Here is an 18,392-nt window from a genome sequence, read left to right on the forward strand (position 1 = left end):
CCCACAAAAGTGCCATAATGTAGTTTTGAATTTAATAATTCTGTAGTCATAATTAGAATTTTAGTCCCTTAAGATAATAGACTCTGTCTTTTTACTCTTTGTATCCCCAACACTTAACAGGGAAGAGACCCAACATACAAAGATTAAAACAGTATTGGAAGAAGATGATATTTGAGGCAAAGTGACTTTTAAAGTTGAACTGGCCAAACGAAGTCAAATCTAAAATGTGTTAACTACTTTCAGGTTACATCTATGGCTAATTTTTAATTTCACACTGTTTTCCTCTTTCCACTTGTGAAAGAGTCCCACTCAAGCCATCAATCTGTGTATTTGGGAAGAGCAAGCAGATGTGAGTACAGACTGATTTTATTATTCGCCAAAACAAACATAATTAGAAAATTCCCATGCCAGAAACAAAAGAAGAAAAGTTCAAATGGAAACTTTCTTCACCAGTGTACAAAGGTGGATGGTAATTACAGATTCAAGTATTTGGTTTTATTTATTCCTTGCAGTAGATTCCAGCTCAGAATGCTGCCCTGTTTTTAGTTTTGTTCTTTAGTTTTGCAGATTACTTAATTCTCCCTTCTGCAGACTACCAATCTTCTAGTCATTGCTTTATATTTTCCATCTCGAAGTACTGCCAGCCTTCACAAAGAGGAACAATATCAACAGTATTAAATTCAAATACCTAACAAATGATAAATATCAAAATAATAATCTTTTACACAGGATATTTCATTTAATTCACTGTTACTAAAACATTGAAGCAGTATTAACATAGACCATCTTCTGAAAAATGAGCCATGAGTCATAGTTGTATTCTTTAAATCATTATTTTACCACATTGCCCTCTAAAATTAAATTGTGCTTAGATTTTCTTCTTTTTTTTTTTTTTGCGGTACGCGGGCCTCTCACTGTTGTGGCCCCTCCTGTTGCGGAGCACAGGCTCCAGACGTGCAGACTCAGCGACCATGGCTCACGGGCCCAGCCGCTCTGCGGCATGTGGGATCCTCCCGGACCGGGGCACGAACCCGTGTCCCCTGCATCGGCAGGTGGACTCTCAACCACTCCACCACCAGGGAAGCCCTCTAGTTTTGCATTTTCTTCTAATCATTTCCAAGAATCTGAGAAACTGCAAGTTGAGTATAGTTTTGAAAACTGATTTTTTTCCTTCTAATTCTAATGAACTAGTAAATTCAAAACTAATGAAAAGTTTTGAAATTTTTCATCTGTGATTAGAGGACTGACCATAAGGTCAGGTAACAAAGAACAGTTTAATCACAGAATCATTGAATCTCAGAATTCGAAGGGGCCTTAACTTCTCCAGTCTTGTAACTAATGATTGAATTCTCTCATAAAATTCCCAGCAAAGGGCTGAGCTCTAGTTTAATTCCTCACGTGGCAAAGAATTCACTGTGTCCCAGGACAGTTCATTCCATTTTTGGAAAGCTCCTAAGTATTGAAACGTTCATCCTTGCGTTGAATGGAAGTCTGTCGTCCTGTAACTTCCACCCAGTGGTCCTAATTCTGACTTTTGGAGCCACAGTAAACAATTTTAATTCTTCCATATGATAGTCATTCAGATGCTTGAAAACAGCTATAATGTTCCCCTAAGTCCTATCCAAGTTAATTTGCCTAGGTTAATTTAGCCATTCCTCACATAAAGTGGTTAAGAGTCTCCTGACTGTGCACCAAGTACAGAGTCAAAACTGAGCACAAATACAGGTACTTCCAAGCGCACAGAAGCTTGAGGTTATCACTTCTTTTGCCGTGGATCTACATTTCTGTCAGGCTCCCCAAACTGCATGAGCTTTTTGGACAACGCTGTAACACTGCTGGCTCATATTAATCGTGCAATCAACTACAAATCTTAAATTGTTGTTTTTAAACAAACGTTGCTGTTGAACTAACTCTCTCAAATCCGGTATTTGTACAACTCATCCCCATGTTAAGACTACACAATTAAATAACACATAATTTCTGACGATTGCATCCTCACGGTTGATGGGATGATATGAAATAAAACGAATTCCTTTTATATGCTATATACTATATGCTATATATGCTATATAATATATGCTATATTCCTTTTATATGCTATATATATTATAGTGCCTTTGTTTCTCTTGGTCTGGATCTTCATCCTGTTAGTATTTAAAATGGTATGGGCTTCATATTTTACTGTGCATCTCAACTGAAGGGGAAAAACGGATTCATTTGATTTACCCAGACATTTTTTACATGTTAATCTATTTTCCTAAAGTCCATGAATCTTTCCCCTAAATTGTATATTTTTAAAGCTGATTTTTAACCCACAGTGTGTCAGTTATGCAAAATTTATTTTTATCAATTCTTCTAGAATTAAAATGCTTTGTGATGGTCAAAATATTGTCGTTTCTTAAACATACCTTTCCTTGCAGTCTTGAAATAACTACTTCAAGCATTGTAATGTCTTTTAAAATACAGTCTACAGATGTAGATAAGGGATAAATGATTTCTCTTATAAAAAGCTTTCATGTTGTTTAAGGTATCAATACTTTTAAAAATTTTACTATTTATCAGCTCATTTGCTAATATTTAACAGAAAGCTATTTTCCTGTCAGATTAGAATCTTTGATCACTCAGTCCTCCAAATAGAAAGGAATTCTCTCCTTTATATGTTCCATATAGTAAAAACCATTTACGTATATTTACACTTCCCCTATCTGAAACTCAGTTGTTTGGAAAACTCACTTATCCAGAATATATCTAGGAACCTAGGAAATAATTATAATAGCAGCAAGGCATTTCCTGCCCTTAATACCTGTTCATGGTTCTCTCAAGTGAGCATCTAAAGACACACTCTGAGGCTGACGTGCTTCCATTTTTCAGAAACTTTTGTGGATTCGTGTTCCTTCATACCTTGCACCTGCTCTTCCCTCTGGTTAGAACGCCTTTTGTCATTTTATGTATCTAGTTAACTAAGTATTCTTGAAAGCTGAGCTAACAATCATCTCTTAAAAGCAAACTGATCTTCACCATCCCAAGTGAGGTAACCCTATTCCTTCTCTCCCATATTACCATAGCTATCTGGGCTACATACCTCCATGTAGCATTTGATGCAGGGATTTGTAATTATATCAAAGACTGAGGTTTGTGAGGGCAAGAGGGGGGGACCATGGCTTATCTCTTGTATGCCCACAGTGGTCCTAGATTGTGTCTGGGACCTAGCAGGCACTTAGGAAATTTTTACTAAATGAAAGAATCTGGTTTCTAATGAGATTACAGTTTATAGCAGATTTTATGCAAAAATTAGGAGAAGACAAGGCTAGAGTAAGCATAGTGAAAGAAAAGAAATGAAAGCCTGACAGAAAGAAATACATTGAGCAGACACCAAAAGTTGGAAAGCACAGCAGCCTTTTGGTACTGAAGAAATGAACCCTTGCATACCTCTGAAGTTCCCAAGGGCAATTTTGGTTCCATACCAGAGTTCTTTCATTGGTATCCACAATGATAATTCTGAGTCATCAAGAAGAGGTTAAATTATGTACAGCATCTTGTGTAAGAGAAGTCAGGAAATTGTACAAAGAGAGCCGTCCAAAATTATTAAAGTAAAAAGGTTTCGGTGCGTAAAGATCCAGGTCCTAAAGTATTGAATGCGTACCTATTCAGAACAGCTCTCCCCACCCTGAGGTTCTAGGTAATAAGCTTTTATTATATTATCAAAAAAGGTAACATTTAAATGTACATCGGAAGTGTCTCATATACAGTGACATTTAATTTGGCTTGGTAATTGGCCTCCCATTCTTAGAATTCTGTGGTCAAAGTCATAAAAATCAAGTGACCACAAAGAAGGAAAAGTCAAGTGATCACAAACCAGGAAATTGAGGAGGTTGGTGTATGTTAAAGGTTGACTCCAGTCCTTTCACACCTCCCGATCTTCATGCAATAAAAAAATCATTCCTGTGTATTCTTTCTACCATGGTCTTTTCCCCTTTCATCTGTGAGCAGATTCTTGAACCAAAAGACATGTATATTCCTCAAGGATGAACCCTAATTCTCCAGAACCAGGGTAGTCTTCAATATGGATAAATGGAAAGAACCTCCCCTGGATGTCTGGGGCTGGCTGTGGTGGCTCTGACTAGTCCCAGATTGAGGCCTACATTTTGAGATGCTTGGTCCTGCCTTGTAAGGGAAATAGTAGGAGTCAAGTTGAGTTTCAAAGCAGTATCCCAACCATCAGCAGGTACCTGGCTGGTGCCCTGGTACCAGTACTCTGATCTCTTACCCTGCTTTTCCCTACTCTTACCAGCTCCTGTCCATCAGACCAAGGCAAATTCTCCAAGGGCACTGCCCTATCCAGGCTGTTAATGAAGTAGAAGGCTTAGTTCTCATCATTTCAACTTCTTTTTGTTACTTGAGGAAACCAAATGGGGCAATATGGAAATAAAAATCTTTCCTTCTAACCAGTAGAGTTTTCACTGATCTACTATACATTTTAAATAAAAATATTTTCACTCCCTGAACCCTGAACTTAATCTCTTCTATTATGGGGGAAGGAGAGGAACCATTATGATCTGCAGCAAAGGAATATTCCCAGGACACAAGCTAAGAGCTGCTTTATCCTTCTCATCCCAACCAGGTTTGACAATCACCAACAAGACTTTTATGATATATTCTCTCTAGCTGGATTAGAAGATCTCTGAGGTCTGTGTTTAAACTCTGATCACAGTTCTGAGCTCTACATAAAGTTTTGTGCAAGCTTCAAAATAAAAATTATCTTGGACTCGTGATGATGAGGGTGGGGCTGTAGAGGGAAAGGGAGGAGAGGAGGAGCCTGCATAGAGCTAGAAGAGCTGCCAAGTCTGGTGGGCAGTTCCCCTCCCACAGTAATTTCCCTACAGGGTACAAGCCTTTCGTTCTCCAGTAGAAGAAAAGACTTCTTTTGGGATGGTGAGTTAAAGATGGTTACTAGTGTAGAAACAACTGCTTTCAGATTCCTTCCTGAAACCTAACTTTGATAGGAAAAAAAGAAAAAAGCGTTTCAAAGAAGATAGACGTCAAAGAAGATTGAATGGGAGGAGCTTCATGATTTTACTTTGGTTTATGTCATATATTTGCTCTCATTCTGTTCAAATGTTAACATTTGGAGGAAGCTAAAAAATCTTACTATAACAAAATCTTACTAACCATTGGTAATTGCTGCAATTAATTCCTAAAATCAACCGAACAGGATTTCAGATTCATATTCCAAATAAAAGTTCTAAGCATTAGGTTTAATTTGAGAATTTCTATTTGACAGTCAAAAGTAATCTTTTCCTCTACAGATATTTTCTCACTTGCCCCCCCCCCCCCCGCCCCTGCCTCTGCTCTGTATTTTTAGTAATTTTCAAACTTGTGAAAATTAGAAAATTTAAACAACTTCTTCATGAAGCAACAAATAGGTAAATACTTACCATGCATCCTATGGAATTCAGTAGGAAGTAACAGTGTTAGAAGACAAAGTACCTCTCCTGGGCTCAATACTTTCAAGACGTGATTAGATAAAAATTTTTTTCTTTCTGCCTTTTTTCCTTGATTTTATAGAGGAGGGGAGAGGTGGTAAGAGAATATTTGCATTGTTAACCTTGTCATTCACACTGTTATTGTTCTCGTATTTTCAGTTTTCAAATGGGAAACAAAAAGCCCATTTTATGTAAACATTTTTCCTTGATGTTGTCATTTTAAATGTAGGACGAGTTGGAACACCTCATTTTATGGCCCCAGAAGTTGTCAAAAGAGAGCCTTACGGAAAACCTGTAGATGTCTGGGGTTGTGGCGTGATCCTTTTTATCCTGCTAAGCGGTTGTTTGCCTTTTTATGGAACCAAGGAAAGATTGTTTGAAGGCATTATTAAAGGAAAATATAAGGTAACATATTGTGAACGTTTTATTTTTCCATTGAGATTAAATTATTCTGAAAAATGTGTTTTGAAGTTGCTGTCTGTCTTTGGATTACTTTCTGGTTGTCACATAGTCACCCAGTCAGAGATGCTTGCATCATTGATCCACCAGCCTTGTTAGGCAACAAAGGCCTCAAATAAATTTGACCTTATCGGCCGAACTGTCATCCAGGTGACTGGCTTTAAAACAACTATTGCCTCACCCCTCCCTTCTCATTCCCTCTGTGCTGCCTCTAAAGTCTATCCCATGTATTTGGATTCCAACTCTGTGTTCAGTCCAGAAAACAGGGTCCCCACTCGTCTTTGATACAGTGTAAAAACCAGAGATCAGATGGATGTTCCCCTTTTCCTCCATGTGCTAAATCAACAGTGTAAGAGTCCTGGGCTCTCAGAGTCATAAAGCCACACTAAAATCAAATTTTTTTACCACAAGTACATTCTAGCAAAACTGCCTCTTTAGCTAAGTCAAAGAAATTGGTTAGTGCCCTACTTATTTCAAATAAAATTCTAGCTCAGGGAAAGAATTTGGACTGCTCCTTGGAATTTATTGTGAGCAAATTTGACCTTTTATTTTACCCTGGGTAAGGTGTTTGTGACAAACCTGTGCCCAGATTTTATAGTTTCCATTAGCTGTCTGGTGACCGAACCCACTTATTCAGGCTAAGCTGGAAAATAAACTTCTTTGGCCCTTCTTTGTGTAATTTGAGAAAAGGGCTTTATTTTTATTACTTTTTGCTTGATTTGTAAAGTTAAAATGGAAATTTCATCCAGGTAATTAGTCACTCTTAATTTTAGATTTAGTGTCTATTAGCCTTTATTTGATTTTGCTTTATCATACATGTTATTTTATTGCATTTTATGTAGTCAGCCAGCACAGCTGAAAAATTTGCCATTTACCTTCCAGGATAAACTGAAATGCCAATATCACAATGGCATTTCATAATATAATTTAGAGCCATTTTGGTGTGATTTAAATATTTATATTCATCTTTGGCTACTGTGAATTGGAAACTGCATGTACTATTCACAGACTCCTGATTAGTACATTATTACTTTCATTACCAAGTAATTTAAGACGTCATTACTGACATTATGAGTGGCTATACCAAAAAGACCTAGGGGGTTCTTAGAAATACGCTTAAGGTTGGTTTCACTACCCGAGCTCTTATACTTTACTGCCCTGTACTACCTTGTATGGCTGACGGAATAGGATGCTCTGTATGGGAAGCACAGAGGAGTATGTGTCTGGATATCAAATCAGGGCAGCTTATTTTGAGGAAGTTCTTTTTCCTCCCGTTATTATTAACACATGTACTTTCTGTTCAACAGAATCACTGTTTCATTTTCAGCCATGCCTGGCAACATAAAACGATACACACAGGTTTATATAACACTACACTCCAAAACTGTGAGGCCCCTAAAGTTTTTTTTTTTCCAATTCCTCAGTTATGTTAGAATTTTACATGGGACTTGAAACAAATAAAGAAAAAGAAAAAAAAAGAAATGAAAGGTAAAGTAGTTTCAGAGTTGTAGCCTTATCCTTTAAGCCATAACTGAAGCTTGTGGAAGTGAGAAGGTGAGAATGGTCTGTACTTTTTTTCCCTTGGGCTTTATGTACCATCAGCTTATAAAGGCATACAGGTTTGTCTTTTATTTTATTTGGATTATGATATATGCCAAAACTCTGTTAACAGAGAAAGATGTTTTAAGTATAGGTTTTTCTGCTTCTCTTAGAGTCAGTTGACCACTGGGGAATAAAATCAATCCTTTCAAGGTAACTAAAAGTCTCAGGAAACTGCTTGTAAGTAATCATCCTCCTCCAATCCCTTGAAATTGTAAGTGGCTATCAGGAATGCACGGTTATGGCTTTCTGGTTGAAGTTTGCCAAGTGAAATCACAGATACTAGCATATGAAAATAAACACAATAATGCATCAGCATAATAATAATACTAGCAATAATGATAGCTAACTCATACATAGCACTTACTATGTTCCAGGAACTATTCTAAGCACTTTACTTATATTAACTCTTTTCATCCTCACAGCGGCTTATGACGTAGGTACCATATATTAAAATCTCCCACCTGCCTTTTTGAGTTATAAGCATTCGCTAATAATAGAATTCTTCTTTTGTGTTTGTTCTGTTGCTAACTTCCTGGTTTCCAAGGCAATGTGCTTCATTCCAACAGCTTCTGGTATTTGATTTTGTCTGTTTTTAAAGCATTGAATAGTTATCTTTGTTTCTTTGTTTAAAAAAAAAACTTGGACTGTTCACATATGTCCAAAAATTTGTTTGAAAATTTCCTATTCTTAGCATTATAGTATAATATAGTCAGATGGATGGTGGCAGCTATACCATAATTTCTGTACCTGGGGGTTTGAAGCTTTGAGGTTAATTCGTATTTACTATTACTTGGCTAACCTCACCTCTCACTTATATTCATGGCTTTCCTTACAAAAGCCTCAGGTTTTCAGCATCTTAGTTTGAAGTATAGATCCATCTCTACCATCAGTGATGAACCTATTGGGCCTTTAAAAAAAATACTGTGCTGTGATTGTGTCTGCATTTATTTTTACATTTTTTATTACTGAAAATTTCTAACAAACAAAATAGTAGAGATAATAGTATAATGAACCCCCAGCTTTAACACTTACCAACGTACAGCCAGCCTTGTTTTATCTGTATTCCACATGCTACTAGATTATTTTGAAGCAGATCTCAAAAATATCATTTTATCACCCTGGTCGCCCTTAACAAAATAAATATTAAAATCCTTGATCTCTATGAGTATTTTCAAGAAAATTTTGATGACATATTTTAAATGTAGTACATTTAAATTGTCATAGTTTATAAACTACTACTGGTCTTAAATGATTTTAATTTAACTTTTTATTCTTGTTTACTAGCTTACTTGATCTTTTAAGGTCAATATGGGAGAATACTATTTAACTAAAATATATGCTAACTTTTAATTTCAATTAATTTTTTTATAAAGGACAGAAATATATTTCACAAAGTCTCTAAAAGATACAGTGTCATCTTATATCACTTATTTCTGGATAGCCAGTTGGTATCTACACAGCAGGAGTCCTTAGCTGCCTGGCTTTAGTATTCAAATAAGTGAGACTGTTTTATAGCCCTGTTTTGTTCCCCCTTATGTACTCAACCTCCCAAATTAATTTCAACTAGTCTTCTCTGCCAAAGGAAGAGAAAACCCTGGATTGGGCTTCCTCATAAAAAGGACTGCGGAGTATACTTCTCAACCTCTATTCACTTCAGAAGTCTTACCACCACTTTCAGATGATTTCTCAACCCCTTTCCTGAGGACAGATCATTCAGACTTTAAAGACTACATCAGCTCCAAGATGGGGAAGAGGAAGCAAGGCTATCTAAGCCCCATCTAATCACATACTTCCTTATTTCAAACTCGTCAACTGATCACAATTTCAGTAGGATGACAATATTTCAACAGTCTCATGGTATTCATTTAATTAAGTAATCTGACAAGAGAAGTGACTATCGTTTGGAATTCTGCCTGTTAGAAAAAGAAAATGGAACGTTTTCCACTCCACCTCTACTAGAACAAAGCCTTACATTAGCCAGAGCGAAATGTCTAATACTAACCCTTGGCGGGATCATAATGATTCATGTGTACTGTGATGCAAGTTGTGATTTCATTTGCCTTTAACCTGTTGTGGACTTATTCTGCATCTTTCTCCCTTAGGAGGTGACAAAGGTCTCTGCCACTTAAAGCCATGGCATTGCGTAAAGCTCCTGGCGCCAGGCAGCTCCCATGAGCTCACCCAATCAGTCAGTTTCCTCATATTAAATAGGGAGTGAGACCCTACTCCATCTCTACCCTCCTGTCCCCACTTACCTTCCCAACTCCAAGCCCTAAGCATTGCTTTCCATTTTTTCCTGGTTCCTGGTCTCAGACATGCCCCTTTTCCCAGGAGCCTTCCAACTCTTTTCCTCATAGATCCACAGCCTTCCTCACAAGTTGTGTGTCTTAGGAACAACTCATAATTTTTTTGTTTGACTTTAGTTAATTTACCTTGTGGCTTAGTTGTCTCATCTCTAAAAGAGAAAGAAAAGTAACTTCTTTAAGAACAGTATACAAGTGAATTGGGTTTTTTGTAAGGCCTTTAGTAATGGTATATTTTTTCCTAAATACTGAAAATGACATACAGTGACCAAAGTCTCCTATTAATAAAAGCTACTTTGCATAGCTTCACAATTACTGCCAATTCCAAGTTTTAAAAGCAAAATATTAAAAATATTTCTTCAAATTTTTAAATTTTATTTTAGTCTTTTCTGGATCAAAGTATTCTAACCTTTTTAGAGTCTACATTCTAGACTCTTTATTTTAGCTGAGGTAGAACCTGGAATCATGAATGTTCTATTCTTCAATTATTAAAAATATTATTACATATATAACAAGAAGAACATGTATAACAAATATTTACTCCTGCAAATTCTCATGTATTGAACAACAACAGAAAAAGAATTGTATCTGTCCTCTTCTTCCTTAGAAAGCAAGCCTTTAGAATCAGATTTCTCCACCCTGCTCCAAGAATTTTATTCCTGTTGAAACAGCATAGGAATATTAAATAACAGAGAATGTTAACTTCTCACTGGACATAACTGTAATTTTCCTTTTTCCTCCTCTTCAGATGAATCCAAGGCAGTGGAGCCATATCTCTGAAAGTGCCAAAGACCTAGTACGCCGCATGCTGATGCTGGATCCTGCTGAAAGGATCACTGTTTATGAAGCGCTGAATCACCCATGGCTTAAGGTACATGAGCTCATAGGTGGCCATCTACACTTTGTTTAAACAGTTCCAGTGACAGGAATGCATTGCTCTGTAAGGTGCCCCTTTCCACCCTTTTTTTTTTTCCTGAGCATTTTTTCGTTACAGTTTTGTTCGTCTTATTTGCTGTTTCTGTACATCCTCTGTAAACATCTAAGAGGATGTACCATTCGAGTGACATTCAGCTCTCATCACAAGAGGGTACAAAAGCGGATTAAGGCAGAATCCATCAGGGAGGAAGGCCTATTTGTTTTCTACCAACACATGTTCCAAAGATGTGCAACATGAACAACGGAAATAGCACTCAACTGTGTGATAATTAAAAAGTGATTATCATTATTTTGGGTGTGAATGTGTACTTCATAGCATTATTTTTATTTCAGTAGATACTAGATATGGGTTTATTGTCTTAGGAAAAAGGCAGATTTTAAAAGTTCTTTTTATATCCCATCCTGCTGATGAAGTATTAAAGGTATAACTTGGGACTTCAATGAGACAGTACTATTTGATGAAGACATTACACTGCTCAACAGTTCCAGGAAATTCTCACTTTACATGTGAGAAAACTAAGCCTCAGAGAGGTTAAGAATCTTGCCTCAAGTCACAAAAGTTGTCAGTGGTGGAGCCAGGATTTTAATTCAGCCTGCCACACCCCCTTCCTTTGTACTCAAGATCCTATCCAGTTCACTTACTCAAGGTCACTGCTCTCACATGTGTCCGCTTACTGGCATCATCAACTTCCTATCTCTGTTGGATCTAACAAGCTACAGTTTATTTTTATTACACACACACACATCTTCTCCTGACCTTACCACCCCCTCCAGCTTCTACCCCTATTCTCTGCTCTCCTTGACAGCAAAACTCCTAGAAAGATTTATCTCTACTCACTTTCTCCAGTTTCTCCCATCTCTTTGTCTTGAACCCACCCTAGCCAGGTTTGCAATCCTACCAACTCCACTAAAATAGCTCTTGTCAAGTCACTGCTGACCTTCACATTGCTGAGTCTAGTGGCGAAATATCAGGTTTCTCCCTCTTGGCATATCAGCAACATTTGACATCCATCCTTCCAAAACACTGTCCTCCCTTGGCTTCAGGACACCTTGCTCTCCTGGTTTCCCTTCTACCTCTCTGGCTGCTCCTTTTCAGATGGTGCTGATTCTTTCTCATCTCCCCCAGCCAGGTCTTCACAGTGGGGTGCCACAGCCCCTCCTCCTTCTGTCTACACTCAGACCCTTGGAAACCTCATCTAGTTTTAATGGCTTTAAATGCTATCTGTACACCCTGAATTTATACCTTTAGGCTAGGCCCTGTCCCCTGAGGTATTCTTAATTTAGTTTACAGTTTTGCTCCCCAATACCTGTCTCATTTCACCCCTTACTACTCTCCTCTTCTCACTTTGTTCCCTCACGTTGGCCTCCTTGCTGTTCCTCAGCAGGCCCATACTTGCCTCATTGCCTCTGTGTTAGTCGTGCCCTTTCCCTAGAATACTCTTCCCCAAGGTATCCTCATGACTTATTCCCTCACCATCTTCAGGTCTTTGCTTATACATCAGCTTCTTAGTAAGATCTTCCCTGACCACCCAATTTAAAATTTGAGAGAAGGAATGTTCCCTGCCACCAGTATTCCCTATCCCCCTTCCCTGCCTTAGTTTTTTCCATAGTGTTGGTCACCATGAGACATACTTATATTTTACTTATTTGTTTATCTGTCTACTCCCATAAAATATAAGCTGCATAAGAGTGGGAATTTTTCGCAGTTGGTTCACTTCTGTATAGAACCTTTGAAAGTGTCTGACATGTAGTAGGTGCTCATAAATATTAGTTAATGATTTAATGAGTGAATGAATGAATAAATGTTCATACTACTATACCATGCTACCTCCCCAGAAATTATGCAAAATAATAATGTATATTTAAACATAGATTAATAATGTATCTTAACAGCGATGACAAGGAATAATAATATTATCAAACAATGTTGAGATTCCAGTGGATCTTGATTCTCCTTAAGAATATTACTTCTCACATCTGCATTCAACCCTCTGATACTTGGTTCTAGTTATTCTTGACTTGAATTTCCCCAGTTGTAGCTATTCCTGAAAAGAGTAAACAGTTCTGAGATACTTTCTTGTACTTATTTTCTCCCAGAAATAAACCATTTGGGGGGACTCCTATTTTTCCTTTGCCTCAGTTTCTCATAATGGGGATCTTTTGTTTGTTTGAAGCTAGTTTAAATGCCAAATAACAGTGAAAATGGCAGCCATATTAGTCATTTTTAAGATCCTTTAGAAAATTTGGCTTTCATTATCTTGCATACCTTGACTAATAACATTTATTTTTGGAAACCCTTATCCCTGCAATGATTATAGTTCTTTTTCCAAATAATCTGAGCTTAATACACAATAGATTTCTGGCACCAGAAAGACAAAAGACAAAAAAGTGTCCGTAACTTAAATGAAAAAATTCCAGGAGGCTGTTTGAGCTTAGTGTCACGTGCCATGTCTGAACTACAGTTTACCTTTGCTGCAGTGTGTTATCTGAAGATGGAAGAATTCAATGAGAATATTATCTAGCTGATGAGAACAGGCTTATATTTCAGTACTTTTCCATGTATACTTTTAAATCATTTCTGTGCATATAAGTGGTGGTAATTTAGCAATGGCTAAAATTTAAGCTATGGGGCTTCCCTGGTGGCGCAGTGGTTGAGAGTCCACCTGCCGATGCAGGGGACACGGGTTCGTGCCCCGGTCCGGGAGGATCCCACATGCCGCGGAGCGGCTGGGCCCGTGAGCCATGGCCGCTGAGCCTGCGCATCCGGAGCCTGCGCTCCGCAACGGGAGAGGCCACAACAGTGAGAGGCCCGCGTACTGCAAAAAAAAAAAAAAAAAAAATTTAAGCTATGGTTTAAATATGAAAAACTCCTGAATAACTGCAATGTAGAGAAATAAAATGATGAAAATCCTTGTAATGAAGAGTACCCAAAGTCATGATACCGTTGTTTTATGTCCAAAACAATTATTATTTCTTTGGCAAACCACAAAAAAAAGTCCTGTTCAATCATACCATCTCAAAAGGGAATTTGAGTAAATAGACCAGTTACTATGTGAGTGTCTTGTGGTTGTTAAATTATATGTATTTAACACTTTTATCTAAATTAGTGCTGTTTGCTGTAAATATTCATTCCAACAAAAGTAAGGCCAAATAAGATTGTAATTTTCTTATAAACGACTGAGCTCTTTTCACACCCTTTGTAGCCTTAATATATATAGACTCCAAGTATGTTGACTATAATAAAGACAAAAAGGGTATTTATATTAGGCTAATCAATTTGAATTTTGGAAAAATCAATCAACACACCAATTAAAAGTATATTCAGCATCTAGTGTGCACAAGGGACGGTGAATCAAGTACTTCATTAAAGTGTAAGACACGTTGCTATAGACATTTTTCTGAATTCATATCACATTACTTTTAGTTTCAGGTAGGACTGTTTAATACAGAAAAATATTTTTTTTTCTTTTGTCTCATTTTTATAATGCTTTGAGGTTGTTATTATTTACTTGTTTTCTGGTATGAGGTACCTTAACAGACTTTTTTTTTTCAATCTTATGATTTCATCTGTTTAGAAAATATCAGGAATCATAATTTAAGCATAATTTTATTAAAAAAAATTTTTTGACTATGTCCGTATCTCTCTCTCCACTTCACCTTAGTGAATGGTGAGCAGAAGAGGTGTTCACTAGAAATAGAGTTCAGTCTGCTATGCATTAAACTTCCCAACCTATTAGAGAGAAAGGCATAGTCAGCCCGTGAAATGAATTTTCAAATGCTGTTAATATAACATAAAGAAACAGAAAGATAACTTCAAAGAAGTCACACGTGAGAAGCACCTCACAAGAATACAGAAGTATGAGCCCAGGAAGACTAATGCGGGGCATGAGAGGTCACTGTAGGCCAGCGCTCCAGAGAGGGCTGCTCGTAACATGTTAGTAGGACTGAAGGGGGCCCATGTGGGAGGTACAGAGGAGCACAGGCAAAACCTTATAAGTGTTCAGGGCATTCAGGGATGGGGTCAGGGTACACTGGCATAATACAAAAGTCAGCTATTTGAAGGGTTGCAGTAGTAGTAGCCTGAAAATTTGATTTGAGGAAGAATATATCTAGAATGCCAAACTAAGTACTTTAGATATTAGGGTATAGAGAGTTAAAAGCTACTGCAAGCTTTTGAGCAATGATACAGGGCAAGCAGTATGCTCATATAATTCCTGTGGACACTGTGCACAGGTGGGTTGCCTGTCGGGATGCAAGCAGTAGAAGCAAAGAGATCCTATAGAAGCTGGGCTGTCCAGTTAGGAAGCGACAGGGGCCTGGAGCAGGGAGTAAAAGTGGGAGTGGGAAAGAAATACCCAGACCAAGAGCGATTAAGGAAGGAAAATTGATGAGGCTCAGTTGAGTGATTCAAGATATTCAGAATTAGGAAGCCTGTAGAAGGGGTTAAACATGTAGAGTGGAAGTGATGTATTTTAAACGTTCAAAATTTAAATTTAATTTAGTTGAGATTTTCTTGGTTCTTAGTATGAAGAGTACTTCTGGATACTCTGCTGCACATTTTTAGTATTATTATGTTATGAGACTATGATTCTTATTTAAATCTTCTATTTTGGTAGGCAGTTAACCCAATTAGGTTCAGAACACATGTCCTAGTCCACTTCTATGGGCTGTGATTCAAATGCCAATTTCATTTTCAATGCCTTTGTAATACTCATCTAGTCTGTCCCACTTGTATGCTACCCAGAGGCTCATTTGGAACCTGGGAGGTACTTCATAAACCATAGTTTAGTCTCAAAGTTCTTGCTCTGTTGGTTGTCATTGGTTTTACACATGGGTATACTAGGGATGTGCCAAAGCCCCTCCTTCCCCAGCTGCCTCTTCTTTGTAATCCTGCCCCTGTTCTCTAGGGGTGGGGTGCCACCTCTTTGCTCTTCTTTGCTTCAGGCAGGGCTGGTTTGGTAGAAAGTGTTCTGAGGGGGAGGAACTTGGCTTCTTTCATGGTGATCCCCTGGAATGGAGTGGGTGAAGTCAAAAGGCTTCTGTCCTGCAGAGCCAACCTCTTCTCAGTCCTTTGGCTAAAGAGAGGAGGCTTTTCTTGGGGGTCATTTTGTCTGCGCTCCCCTGGGAGTTTCCAGGTTGTGGGCTGCTCTCACACCCAGGTGAGGATATGTTAGGAGGCCAAAAAAACACCCAGATATATCACCACAGGATCACACCTCTGAGTCCTAGGGTCCCTCCGCTGTCGGACTTCTTTTCTCTAGCTTTCAATCTTCTGTTAGCTGCTTTCACTTTTGAGTCATTAATTTCCTTGTTATCAAGAACTCTTAACTAAAAAAAGTAGACTTTGGAAAAAGAAGAGTTTATTCTGTGGATTGGGGAGTGCTTTAAAAATCAGCTCCAATGCCTGTTTCTGGCTCTAGAATCCAGACATGACATGTATCTTTCAAGCCGCTTTCCCCAGGCCCTCTCTCTCTCTCTCTGTCTCTCTCTCTCTCTGTCTCTCTCTCTCTCTCTCTCTCTCTCTCTCTCTCTCACTCACACACACACACTAGGCGTCAGCCAGAGACTTGATCACAGTTGTACTATCTGCAAAGACTACAAAGGGCTTGAGAAAGGGAATGAAACCCCCCTTTTTCTTAAAAAGCAGTGGAAATTTTTTCTGTTACATATGCCTAAAATGTTGAACAATTTCATTTTAAGTGAAATTTAGTTAGATTTTAGCCTCAGTTCAGTAGTAGTAATAAGGAAAGACCCCCTACTAGCTCTGTCCAATAAGAATTTTCTGCTGTGAGGGCAGTGTTTATATCTGCACTGTCCAATGTGATAGACACTAGCCACATGTTGGCTGTTTAGTGCTTGAAATGTGGCTCGTACAACTGAATATTTAATTATATTTAAATATTTATCATATTATTATATTTAAAATATGTAAATATATCTTACCTAGTGGCTACTATACTGGACATAACAGCCTTAGACTCTCTATTCAAAAACATACTGTAACTAGGTTCACCTTTTTTGGAAATGAATAAAGTAAGTTTTAAAAATTAAAAATGTGTTACAGATTTGTTCCTCTGTAATTCTCACTGTTCTATTTTTGCCTTTTTTCTTATGTAATAGGAACATGTTTTCAGTTAGAAAATAGCCAAGATTATTTAGTAAACTATTTGTTCTCACACACACACTTTTAAAAGCTCCTAAACTTTTTTATGTCGGAGATTTCCATGTCTTGACTAATAAAAGTGATTATTAAAACTCAGGGAAACCAAACATGTACCTATACAGCATCTCATTTAATCTTCATAACAATCCTATAAGATTAGTTTGCAAAAAGGCACAAGTGATACTGAGAGAATGTAAGGTCATACAGCTAGACCTAAATGACCCAGAATTTGAACAAAAGTCTTTCAACTCCAGGACCGTTGTCTTCCTACTATACCATGCGGCACCTTTTTGTTTGTTTGTTTTCTTCTTGTTGTTTATAAAACCTTCCCTGGGGTTTTTTTTCCCCTGTATTCTATCACGATACAAAATAATTTTTATTCAAAAAATAATGTAAAACCCATTTTGATGTTTGTTCTTCAGTGTACGTTAATTAAATATCACCAGACCTAACACAATTAAAATTTGTAATCTACAAGCAATAACAAATCCATAAAAGATTCCATTGCTTGTTCTAAAATAGTAATTTTATCCTTCTCTCTGCTAGTTAATTATTTGATAAATTCTTATGTCTTCTGTATTGGTGAACCTATTTTGGCTCAGTGCAGGAAAAGGATGTTAAGCCCCTAAAGATAATGAAATTATTTCTAAGATGTTTAGCACATGGAAACTAGCAGAAATAAAACTTGGAGTCATTTTGACATTTGAGTGTTGTATGTGTACTCAAGATTATCATTTTGCTCTCCAGGGAACTCTTGTTACTCTTAGTCATTAATACAGAAAATAAATTTTCAAGTGTTTGTATTCATTCCTTAGGAATTTTCACTGGTAATAAGGTGAAGCGTTGACAGGACTGACTGTAAAATCCTACTTAAATTCAAAAGTAAATTTGTAAGTACATGATACCAAAACATTTGATTTTAGAAGTAGTTCACATACAAAGAGAAATTTTAGTTACAAAATAATAATAATGTGATCTTGGACTTAATTTGAAAATATTATATGGTATCCAGATGGCAAATAAACACATGCAAAGATGGTCAACATCATTAGTCATTAGAGAAATACAAATTAACACCACAACGAAATACCTATACACACATATATCAGAATGGCTAAAATCAAAAAGACTAAACACACCAAGTGTAGGTGCAGATGTTGAACAACTGGAACTTATACAATCCTATGGGAATGTAAAATGGTACAACCACTTTGGGAAACTATTGGCAGTTTCTTAAAAAGTTAAACATACTCTTATAAAATGACCCAGCCATTCTACTCCTAAGTATTTACCTAAGAGAAATGAAACATATATCCATACAGAGACTTGTACATTAATGTTCACAGCATCCTTATACATAATAGGCAAAAATTGGAAACAACCCAGGGTCCATCAACAGGTGACTGAATAAACAAGTTTATGGTACATCTATACAATGGAATACCC

The 18,392-nt window shown here is 37.3% G+C and overlaps 1 protein-coding gene across 15 annotated transcripts in view; it reads left to right on the top strand.

Moving 5' to 3' along the window:
* Positions 1 to 18,392, top strand: part of CASK (calcium/calmodulin dependent serine protein kinase) — a 389,881-nt gene that overhangs the window by 253,004 nt on the left and 118,485 nt on the right. For all 15 annotated transcript variants that reach the window (XM_073799304.1, XM_073799307.1, XM_073799309.1 and 12 more), the window contains exons 7-8: positions 5,713 to 5,888; positions 10,596 to 10,718. In XM_073799304.1, coding sequence (XP_073655405.1) covers positions 5,713 to 5,888; positions 10,596 to 10,718 — 299 coding nt within the window. The remainder of the gene's footprint in view (positions 1 to 5,712; positions 5,889 to 10,595; positions 10,719 to 18,392) is intronic.

Source organism: Tursiops truncatus, chromosome X (genome assembly GCF_011762595.2).
Source record: "Tursiops truncatus isolate mTurTru1 chromosome X, mTurTru1.mat.Y, whole genome shotgun sequence".
NCBI classification, from domain to species: domain Eukaryota; kingdom Metazoa; phylum Chordata; class Mammalia; order Artiodactyla; family Delphinidae; genus Tursiops; species Tursiops truncatus.